Below are 12513 nucleotides of genomic sequence, written 5' to 3'. Positions count from 1 at the left end.
GTGTTGTGTATGGTAATTATTTATGCACTCTTATTGTTAGTACTGTTATGACACAGGTGATATCAAACTACACAGAATATCTGAGCTGGGTTGAGGGTGTGCTCTAGGTTCTGTCTAATTTGTTGTGTTAGATGTTTTTTTGTGACTCTCATTCTAAGGTGCTTTTGGATGGACCTTGACGCATTGCTTGCTCGGCACCTGCATGTGCAGTCTGGTCCACTATGTACTGTTGTTAGTGTTGATTTTTGCCTTATGTGTGGTTGTGTTTGTTGATACCAAATAACTGGAATATCTCATGCGCTGGGTGGACGTGCAGGATCCTGTCTGATGTGTTGGACTGGTTTGCTGTTTTGACCATGGTGACACCAAAATATATTTTTCCCTGCGATGTGTGGGATCCATGCCTGGTGTTTTGTCTGTTAGATGCAGGATTTGAATGTCTAAATCATCTGCCCATCAATATCGTAGGACTATCCTGTAGAAGGAATGAAAAGAACAGGCATTCCAAGCCACCCTCTCCAGTAAATCCATTTACCAGATTGGTTGCAGCAACATTAGCATCAGCTGTGCAAAGGCATAACAGAACTATGGCATCAGGTAACATGTTATATATATTGTGACTGGTGCATGTGCGGTCTGATCCAGACCTTCACCTCACACCGTCCTCCAAGAGCAAGGCTTAGTGGTCAGATCAGCTACCTTCTGAATGTTAAATGTACTGGGGAAGTACCTGACATTTCAGTGAGCTTTTCCTAGTTCCTGGTTCATGTGTTGCCAAGGATGGCTTGTCAGAATGATTTCTTGACTTGCCTTGAATAGCACAGACCCCAGAGGACAGACCTGGCTTGGGATGAGGGAATCTACATGTGGTTGAAACAGCACTGACCCCCATTTACCCAAGCAGTATTCAGGCATTACTCTGAAAACAAGCCAAGACGCTGGGCATGGGAAAACAAGATGCAGACAATACACATATTGGTATCTTTTGGTCTCAAACAGGCTTCTCTGCGGTGCGCATAAACATATGTGCTGAAACTTCCAGCCTGGGGCTTCAGGGAGCTTGGAAAACAGTAGTTGCCAATCCCAATAAAGCTAGATACATCCGACTGCAAAGCCAAGAATGGTACCCCATGCCAACAGGGAAGCAAAATCCATGTAGTGGCCCAAATATACTTTCAAACTCCTGTTCTCAATTTATACCCCTAGCCTAGTTATGTCCTCCTGAGGAGGAGTGGGTAGGGACTCCACAGGGGACTGCCCAGCTGTGCCTTCAGCTCCTTTGTACACATGCTGATGGCATTTGACACTACCTCAGGCCTGAGGTGGGGGAGGTAATATTAAAAGATTGAAGACGCCGTCGTGGATTTTCTGCATACTCTTCCATAACTTACTCAGAACGATTTATCTTGCCAAACTGCAGGTGTGTACCATCTTCCATTTTCAAATCGCCAGCATGCATGCTATCACTCAGATTCCCCAAACCATTGTTGAGTGTGGGGAAGGGCCATGATTCAGGAATGGGCGGAGCCTCGAGCGGGTACTAAGGCCCCTCACCTCTCTCAATACAAATAATAAACAGCATATTGCACTCAGTGGATCATCAAAGTGTATGTTTTATTCCATGTTATTTTTTTGAGTGCAGTAGTAATAAATAAAGATGTTTTTCCATTACCTCACAGAAGATTTAAAGGAGACAGAAAATCACAATAACTGCCGTTTGGGTGTACACCCCAGTTGTTTTCTTCTGCAAAGTGCTTTTAGCACAAAATCTGTAAGCCATCAATTAATCAGTATTTGTTTATTTTATTTTTAGAGTGCTTTTCTGTTGCGATAGCACCCTTGCACTGTAATAATAAACGTATGATTCAGCATTTATTGGTACACTTGATCCAGATGACATGTTATTGGCCAAATTTATTTTATACTAGCATGGCATAAACATGTGTATGTTATTTGTAGCTAATGCCAAACCAACAAGACCCAATTCATGTGTGATAAATAAATTGGACAGCATGACACAATATCAGTTCAGCAAGGGTATCAATCCTGCTAGTCTGAACCGCTCACCTTTCTGTTGTGCATTGTAAAACAAAAAGAGAGCATAATGTAATCTCTTGGTTTAGGGACCTTAATGGGCTCTACATTTCTGAAAGCCCACACAATAAACTATGTGTGGTGAAAAACATTCACAAAGTACACACATCACATTAAGGTGTTGTTAAGTTTTTAATGCTATTTTACGTGCTCCCCAATACAACAAACAGCATCAGTAGTGTACACTTTTATGAAAACAAAATGAGCATTGTACAAAAAATACGCCAAAAGTAATAGACAAGAATACGTATAGTATGAGTATCTACATCCATACAATGTACAGTATACATGTAAAAATAAAAAGGCAAGTTCGCTTGTTCAGGTTTACTTTTTGGGACTGTAAAAGACACAAAACACATCCTTCTTGTCTGTTTGAGGGTCAGGGATTGTCTTCATACAAACTAAAACACAAAACTACTTTCTTTTGACCTTCAAAAGCTTTGCATAAGTTTAGCAGCAATTCTTCAGAGGTGTTGAGTCAATACTTCATTGGGTTAGAGAACAAAGAAACGTACACAACACATAGTTACATAGTTTAACACCATGCACTTTAGGGATTACTCTATCTATGTTCTAGTCTAGGGTTATGTATTTCATCTTGGGAGTTGCATAATGATTTCAGTTAAGTTGCATAAGTATCTCCTATAGCTACATTTCCAATTTCTCACAACGAAATTTATAGTCATTAACTAACACTTTTAGTGCTACAAAGTCACTGTTTTAAAAAAAAAACAGTTTTCTCTTTTTAAGTATGGCCAATTTTACAGAGATAAAATTGCATGTCGGTCTTTAGTACGCTAGTGCTAAAACTATGATATTTGCAATAAAAAACATTGTCAAACAATTTTAGATCTTGTAAATGCTAAGACATACCTAGTCCATTTGTTCATCTACAGTAGTTTTTTGTTTTCTTAGCATTCTTGCTATGTGTCTTTGAGAATGCGCGAGCAATTTTCTAACTACATACCACTAATTGTTGGCTAACTAATGTCCTTGCTACTAGTAGTGTAAATAATTCCATACATAAAAAACTATGAAAAAATCAACCTTCAATAAATATTTGCAGTTCTTATTCATATATACAAGTACTTTACAGCTACACAAATGAGAGAGTAAAACTGGCTTAAGTGGGAATGGTGTCGGCTACTATAAATTAATAGTTATATTATTGCAGTCAGATGCATTGTGGTTGTGGAAATGTATGGTAGAACCATGGTCACATAAAAACCTCTCTCGCCTTTCCTTATAAACCTTACATACAGAGAAAATATCAGTTTTAACTCTTCATAGAGCTACTATTAGTAAAGATTTAGCAGCCATGCATCTTGCATTTTGGGAAAAGCAAGCAAATCTTGGAATGTAACCTAGTTCTGTCATCAGAGTCGTGGTATAGTGTTGGAGTTGTAAAGAAATAAAACATAATGACTTCCCAAGCCCAGAACATGCATTCAGGTGATGGGAAAAATGCAAACATCTATACGTCAAAGAAGCATCTACTGCTACTTGCATGAAAATGTTCCCTACTATTTCGAATATGTGTACATTTTGCAATATTTGATAACTTGTGCCTAGTCTGGCACCGATTATATAGCTAAAATCCCAACAAATTTCCTTTGGTCAAAAAGGTCAATAGGGCAACCAGCGGAAATTGCCTAATTGTGGATGCACATAATTTTACAGGGTCAATGTGATTGTTTCTGTTTGCAAATCACAAATCCATTGGCACCATATACATTGTGTTATATATATATAAATATACATGCACATGTGATTTGTAATGTTTCTCCATACAAATGATTGATAAGTTCTTTATCACTCTAGGGCATGAGAATAGTGAATGGGCATTTCATCACAAATTTAGATCTTAGATTTTTTTTTTTTAGATTGAATAGTGTCTGGGACACTCTGGGACAAAGTAACATAAGAGCTCCAATAATAGAGCCCAACAACATTTTCCAAAAAATAAGCTCAAGACTACTGGTCATGGAAGTGACTCAAATGTTAGAAAGTTAAATTTCAGAGGCGTTGTAAAAAACCTTGATATCAAAATTGCTTGTTATGGCTTATATTAATTTGTTTCAATGAAGCGTCTCTTCCCAATAGTACAGAAGAGTAGGAGGCTTCATTTCCAATTGTACAGCACCATTAAATTTACTTCATGCCATTATTCAAGCTGCCATTATTAGTGTACATTAAGGAAATGCTACTTCCTAAGACACTACATTCCATGTATTTTAACTAGCCTGAGCCAACAATGTAGAGTATCGCATGCAACATCCTTGGTAAACGGGATGCCTCATTTTCAGTTACAATCGTCAATTTGTAGCTGCCTTATGGATCTATTTTTGAAGATACTTGTACCTTCTTGTAAGCTATTTTTGTGGCACCAATTGACCATGCTTCCATTCAACATGTATTACCGGTTAATTCACAGAGAAGCCTAGATATTGCTAACACGAGGGATGCAGCAACCAATTCTGATCTAAGGTCTAGTACTCTTCTAAAATGTTATGGAAACTAAAACTTATTATTGCTACTTGGATCACTACTGTTATTTTCCTTGAACTTTACTATATTATTGTTTGGCAAACGCTCTGAGATCCATAATGCTGATCATAGGTCAGTGAATGGAGACGTGGGAAAAAGCAAATATTGTGATATTAATATTTGGCTGGGAATAAAATGTACTGTTTTGAGGATATAGATGTTTCTTTGACAATGAGAAATCTGTAACTGAGAAGACACTGTAACAGATTAAAGAAGTAATCTTTTTGTGTCAACAAGTAGAGTTGCATAGTTCTGCTAGTCCATATTTCATTATAACATACAAACAGATTTGCAAGCTTTCAATAAGGGACGGCCAGTATTAACTGGTAATGCCATGAAGTTTGAAAATATAGAGGGTGAAATATTGCTTATCATCTCCTTCCCTTTAAGGGTCTTAGTCTAAAAAACCTGGCATTCATCATTTTAACATGGCAGTCATTGTTTAAAACTCCAGAAGAAAGAGAGGCTATTCATTCTTCACCAAAAAGTGGGGGTCCTCTTTTACAACTCAAAGAAAAAAGATGAGTCCTTCTTTACCTGAAAATGGTGGTCCTCTTACATAACTCTGTTTAGCATACAAACTCTAGGAATGCAAATAAGGCAATTCTTCATGATAGGCACCGTGAAAAATTCTGACATGTACATAAGTAAACATTTGTTTAACAGCTCAAATCTCATACAAATAACACTGATTTCTGCAATATACATTATTTACACAACAGCTGCAAATCTGTGTATACAATATCTGTTTCTATAGATAAATTAGCTATACGAGTCTTACAGAGTCTGCTGGCCCATTAGGGAAAAAAACAATGTTCGGTCGAAGCGTATGTAAACTTTTCGTACCTCTGTGTTTGTACATGTAAATTATTTTAAAAAACAATAGAACTCAGCTGATGTGCAAAATTGGTTCTGGCCACCTTTTGTGAGCTGATGAGTGGCCAAAACACTCAGCAAATTTCCTTCATGTCTGTGAATCTCTTTGGTGCTTTTCTCCAGCAAAGTCAAGCTAATCAGACCACAAAGAATGGGAGTGATGAGAAAGTGAACCCGCACTTTTTTTTCCTTCTTGTTATTTACAAACCATAATGGGAAGAGAATCTGCTTTTTAAAAGCAAAATACACCATGGTGTCCACAGAACCTTTTGTTCTTGTAATTCTGTGAGGACCTTCATCTTTCCACCGAAGAAGCTCTTAAAGGACGTCTCCGGTCAACAGGCTTTTCGATCTTCTTGGAGACCTTGGCTAAGGAAAGACCACCTGTATGGCTCGTGTTAATTGCTGCCCCTAGAACGATAGCTGCCATTGACGAGGAATTATTAATATTCAAATTGGGTGTCTGGTTTGGCACTGAGGCTAACCGAAAGGTTTTGCTACCGGCAGGTACATTACCCCTCCTGTTGGGTGGATCTGAAACTTTGGGCTTGTGATTTGGAGAGGGTCGAACACTGAGATCCGTGTCTTCCTCGATTAAAGGAGACCTGCCCAGAGGATTTCGCTTCCCAGAGGTGGTCGGTGACTGCTCAGGTGTCAGAGAGGTTGGTTTTGCTAGAACTTTTGCCAGCATGCTAGGGTTAAATATATCTTCACCTTGGGTTTCAGCAGCCTCAGTGAGGAAAGGAGGTGGAAGGGTGCTACTGCGCTTGCTGCACGACTCACAGCAAAGTTTGTTGTAACCAGGGATAGAGCAGTATCGTGCCAGTACTTCCATTTGGCAGAAGATTGACTTGTCTCCGAGGCATGGTTCATCTACAGAACAAAAAAAGTAGGTATAGGTAAGAAAAATTAAAATGCTTGCATGTAAAAGATCGGTAAACTGCAAATGAGTACATGCACGCGGAGTTAGGATAATAGCATATCATTATGAATACATTGCAAAACCTTTACCTCAAAATAGAGAGGCATCAAAAAGCCTGCTGTCAATAACTAATTAGTTAGTATCAATTTAATTTTTCCGATGAAATGGTACTGGATGCCTATCAGGGAAACTGATCTACCGAATAAATCACAATCCTAAATATACATGGCAGTTTGATTTTCAGTTACCAAAGAAAAGTTTTTTTTTTTAGCAATCCTAGTATATGTTGCACCTGCCCTTTTTAGGGCTCAATTTAGAGTACCTCAATGTCTCAAGAAAAATTGCTGACATATCAATATAATTAAAAGAAATATTTATTGTGAAAATTGCTCACTTGGTAGGTGAACCGTTTGAGATAGACACTTTTAAATATCTATTTCACTGACTAACAACAGTATATTATCTCATTCTTGGCAGACAGTAAAAGCCAATTTGCAGACAAACAGTACGATATCTTTACAAAAACACTTAATGGTAACATCACTGATAGTTTTGTGATGCTTCGCAATTTGTTTTCAAGAGGAGAAAACTAAATTAGATTTCTAGAGCAGGCATGTGCTATCTTCGGTTGTGAACTCTTGAAAATATTAATGGCAAATTAATCACCCCTTCCCACAAAATACAGGATGCTGTCTAAGTATGCAAAGCTGGGTAGGCAACAAATAGGGTCAGCACAATGATCATTGCTGTCCTGGGCCAAGTGACGTTCCACCACATTCTCCATTCTACAGGATCACTGTATGGTAACACAGCGATTATTGCTGTTCTAAGCTATTGGACTTGGCCCTCTCTGCAGGGTCATTCTCAAACGTTTTGTCTTCACCCTCCTGTAATCTGGACCCGTTTTTGCTGACATTTAGGACTCTGCGCAGTCTACCACTGCTAACCAAAGTGCATTTGCTCTCTCCCTTAAGCATGATGAAATTTTCTTACACCCAATTAGCAAATTTAATTTACTTTTAAGTCCCTGGTAAAGTGGTACTACATGTACCCAGGGCCTGTAAATTAAATTCCATTAGTGGACCTGCAACACTCATTGTACCACTGATTTAAAATATGTCTCAGACCTGCCATTTTAAACTGAATGTGCAGTTTAAATGACATTTCGATGTGGCAAAATAAACCTTTTGCCAAGACTAACCCTTCCTTTTTAATACATATAAGTCACCCCTCTGGTAGGCCCTACCCTTTGTCCTCTCTGGACTATATTTGATTTGTTATGCGTGAACTATTGATCTCATGTTTATTTTACTACCCATGTTTGACTCAAGTTCTGATTGTTACCTTCCCCACAACTGTAAAGCGCTCTGATATCCCTCGGGATCTAGTCCGCGCTATATAAAACTTTATAAATAAATAAATAAACAGGGCTGGGTGTAGTGTATTTTAAAAAGTTTGATATGAACTTTTAACTTGCACATGTGCTGGTGGTGAAAAAAATCTTACATTCGTGTTTCCCTTCTGGAAGGCCTGTCTCTACCATAGGATAACGCTGTGTTATCTTATTACATTTAATAAGTGATAACTTTCAATTGGGAGCAGGTAGGAATTTTGAGGTTAGTGTCTTAAATAATTGTAATTTAAAACCCTCTTTAATGATAAAATCCGATTTTAAGTCAAAATTCTAGAAATGCGGATTTTAGAAAGTTGTTATTGTCTTGCTCTAACCACTGGTGCCTGCAGCCTGTATTCTGGGTCACATGGCCAGGTGTGGCTGGCTGTTGGTGCTTGTGTATTACTTCCAAAAAGTGAGACCATGGGGGAATAGGAATTGTCAGGATGGGCCATCTCTGTCAGGAAGAGGGGGAGGAGCTGTCGCCTACCACACCTGCACATCACACTCTGCCTCAGCACACTCACAAATGGATTCACACTAGTCTTTTGTGCCCCCAGACTAGGTGGGGCCAGGGAAGGAAGGAGGGAAATTCTAGACATAGTATTTGTATTTGCGTGCACTATTGATTTTATTTTGTCTCCTTTTTGTTTCCCTGCATCTTGTTAATCTTATTGTGTCTCCCATTTGCTGTTCTTGATTTTTGTGATTGACTGTGCTGTTTCTCTGCCCCCCTCTGCCTGCCCGCCCCGCTCCCCGCTTCCCGCCGCCAAGCTAATGGCCACGCCCCCTTTTCCTTCTGTGCCCTCCCCGCCTCCCAGCTGCTCCTCCCTCCCTCCTACTTCGCCATAAATGGCGACCGCGCGGACGCGCAGCGGTCACACGCAGCGGGCGCGCCGATTGTGCACCAAAGGCGTGCCAAAGGTAAGCCTGTCTGCGCCCGTTTGCGCCTGGACCGCGCCAGCGCCAGGACCCCTGGCCCCCACCAACGCAAAACGACCCGACAGACCTACGACTCCGCCGCCCTCAACGCACTCAATGCCGGCCGGAACCCCGCCTGCTGCCGGGCCGCCCCGAAACGCTTCCACGGACCCTTCACCTGCACAACCTGCAAGTTCACCTGCCTCCGAACATGCACCGCGCCCGCCAAGCCAAACCTCAGCAGCGACCTCAAATGCATCCTGCTCAACACCCGCTCCGTCCACAGACACGCCGTCGAACTCTGGAACCTGCTCGACACAACATCACCAGTCATCGCGTTCCTCACTGAAACATGGATGAACGCCTCCTCAGCCCCCGACATCGCCATCGCCATCCCGGATGGATACAAGATCATCAGGAGGGACCGCGTCAACCAGACTGGGGGAGGCATCGCCATCGTCCACAAGAACACCATCCGCATCACGACCGATGCCGACGACACCTACACCGCCGCCGAACACCTCCACTTCCAGATTCACACCGACCAAAAGATGACCCTCAGAGGCACCCTCATCTACAGACCCCCGGGACCATGCACACAATTCAGCGAAGACATCACGGACTTCATCAGCCCACAAGCCCTCCCTTCCACCAACTACATCTTCCTAGGGGACCTCAACTTCCACCTGGAGAACAACAAGGACCGCAACACCGTCACCCTGCTGGACAACCTCGCCAACCTCGGACTCAAGCAACTGGTCAACACCCTCACCCACTACGCCGGCCACACGCTTGACCCCGTCTTCTCATCCAGCAAGCACATCTCCTTCAGCCACGCCACCGGACTCCACTGGACCGACCACAGCTACGTCCACTTCAGCTTAAAAAAAACACTACCCACCACCACCCGCAACAGGTTCCTCACAGAAGCTGGAGCAAGATCACCGCCGACCAGCTCACCACCTCCCTCAACCAGAACCCACCTGCCAGCACACCGGACCCCAATGAAGCAGCCCGCAACTTCACGCAGTGGCTGACCGCCTGCGCCGACGACCTCGCACCACTGAAGAACCCCCACAGCAAACCCAGAAGCAAGAAAGCCCCCTGGTTCACCGACGAACTCAAGGACTCCAAGAAGATCTGCGGCACCCTCGAGAAAGCCTGGCTCCTCGACCACCAAGAAGAAATCACTGAAGGATCGACTGGACAACAACGCCCACGACATCAAGGAACTCTTCAGCATTGTCAAGGAGTTCTCCAACCCCAGCACCGGCAACAACGACATCACCCCTTCACAAGATCTCTGCGACTCCCTCGCCTCGTTCTTCCACCGCAAGATTGCCGACATCCACAACAGCTTCGGCGCACCATCCTCGCACCCAACCGTCGAACCAACGCACCCCACCGCCACCCTCCAAACTTGGACCGCAGCAACCACCGAAGACACAGCCCGCACGATGAACACCATCCACTCCGGATCTCCGACTGACCCCTGCCCCCACCACGTCTTCAACAAGGCCGACTCCATCATCGCACCCCAACTCCAAGACGTCATTAACACCTCCTTCGACACCGCCACCTTCCTGGAGAGCTGGAAGCATGCCGAGCTCAGCGCCCTACTGAAGAAACCAACAGCGGACCCCACCGACCTCAAAAACTTCTGCCCCATCTCGCTCCTCCCTTTTCCTGCCAAAGTCATCGAGAAGATCGCCAACAGACAGCTTCCCGCCTTCCTCAAGACGAATGGATCCCTCGACCCCTCGCAGTCCGGTTTCAGAGCCAACCACAGCACCGAGACCGCCCTCATCGCAGCCACCGACGACATCCGAGCCCTCCTCGACAACGGGGAAACAGCGGCACTCATCCTCCTGGACTTCTCCGCCGCGTTCGACACTGTCTGCCACCGCACCCTAGTCCAACGCCTCAGCAACATCGGCATCCAAGAGAAGGCATTGAAGTGGATCATCTCGTTACTCGCTGGAAGAACACAGATGGTCCGCCTCCCCCCGTTTTGTTCCGAGGCCACCGAAGTCATCTGCGGCATCCCGCAAGGATCATCACTCAGCCCCACCCTCTTCAACGTCTACATGAGACCTCTCGCAGCCATCGCACGCCAACTCAACCTCAACATCATCTCCTACGACACCCAGCTGATCCTCTCCCTCACCGCCAGAACCAGCCTCCACAAAGGGTTGAAAGATGTCGCCGAGTGGATGAAGAACAGCTGCTTGAAACTGAACTCAGACAAGACGGAAGTCCTCATCCTTGGACCATCACCCTCCGCCTGGGACGACTCCTGGTGGCCCCCAGCCCTGGGCACCGCCCCCAAGCCGACAGACCACGCACGCAACCTGGGCTTCATACTGGACTTCTCCCTCTTGATGACCAGACAAGTCAACGCCGTCTCCTCTCCATGCTTTCACACCCTCCGCATGCTCTGCAAGATCTTCCGATGGATCCCGATCGAAACCAGGAAGACGGTCACCCAGGCCTTCGTCACCAGCCGGCAGGACTACGGAAACACCCTCTACGCCGGAACCACAGCCAAGCTACAGAAAAGGCTACAACGCATCTAGAACGCCTCCGCCCGACTCATCCTGGACATCCCTCGATGCAGCCACATCTCCGGCCACCTGAGGAACCTGCACTGGCTCCCCGTCAACAAGAGGATCACGTTCAGGCTCCTCACCCACGCACACAAGTCTCTCCACAACCTGGGCCCCAAGTACTCCAACGACCGCCTGACCTTCCACACGCCCACCCACCAGCTACGGTCCGCTAGCCTCGCCCTCGCCGCCGTACCACGCATCCGAAGAGCCACCGCCGGAGGCAGATCCTTCTCCTACCTGGCGGCCAAGACATGGAACTCCCTCCCCATCCACCTTCGGCTGACCCAGGACCACCTCGCCTTCAGGAGACAACTCAAGACCTGGCTGTTCGAGCAGTAGCGGCCCCCTTCCCCCAAGCGCCTTGAGACCCTTCCGGGTGAGTAGCGCGCTATACAAGTGTTATGATTGATTGATTGATTGATAGACACCTCTGTAGGGGGAGGACTCTAGAAGCTTCTTCCACTTCAAAGTGGGCACTAGGTATAAATATTGGTCCCCCAGACGAAACTCTTCAGTGCACTTCTGGACCTGTGGAAGACTTAGAAGGACTGCTGTTATGCTCTGATGCAACAAAAACGCCCTGCTGTCCTGATGTCTGAGTGAGAAGGACTGGACCTACATCTAGAACCCAGAACCACAAGAATGACTTCAAGGGCTAGTTAGTAAGCCTTCTGTCCAGAGCCTCAGAGACAGAAAAGGCTCCAGACATCTTGACCCCTGCACCTGTACTCTACCTGCTGTGAGTCCTAACCCTCCAAGTGGTGCCCCACCAATCCTACACCCTTGGAAGTGGGGCTGAAGGTGTTCTGCTAGCCCAGCTGTTGGCTCTATCCGAACGGACGCAGTGGAACACAAGCCTGATGAAGCTACTTGCAGCGCCTCATCGGAATAGACGCTAAGTTCCGCTGTCACAACGTAGGCCCATATTGCAGCCTTCTCAGCTCATCTGAACATTCCCTATGTTATGCATCCTCGACGCAGACCTCGCTTCACTCCTTGTGACCACCGCAAGCAGTGCTACTCTCCGCAACCAGGATTTAAGGTACGTTTTTCAACAGGACTGACTTGGTCCCTGTATCCGGCCCATGCTCCATCAGGGTTGGACTAAGTGTGTGATTTTATCTTGGTCCATCGTGACCAGATAATCACAG

The 12513-nt window shown here is 44.9% G+C and overlaps 1 protein-coding gene across 1 annotated transcript in view; it reads right to left on the bottom strand.

Moving 5' to 3' along the window:
• Positions 1-2207: 2207 nt before the first annotated feature.
• The window catches only part of ADAMTS3 (ADAM metallopeptidase with thrombospondin type 1 motif 3), a 702179-nt gene continuing 691873 nt past the window's right edge, over positions 2208-12513 (bottom strand). Inside the window, exon 22 of the mRNA XM_086961556.1 lies at positions 2208-6390. Coding sequence (XP_086817682.1) covers positions 5813-6390 — 578 coding nt within the window. The 3' untranslated portion in view covers positions 2208-5812. The remainder of the gene's footprint in view (positions 6391-12513) is intronic.

The sequence above is a fragment of the Lissotriton vulgaris genome, chromosome 3_1, assembly GCF_964263255.1.
Source record: "Lissotriton vulgaris chromosome 3_1, aLisVul1.2, whole genome shotgun sequence".
Lineage (NCBI taxonomy): Eukaryota > Metazoa > Chordata > Amphibia > Caudata > Salamandridae > Lissotriton > Lissotriton vulgaris.
Note: the sequence above shows the minus strand (reverse complement) of the source record. Positions and strands in the feature narration are given on the sequence as shown.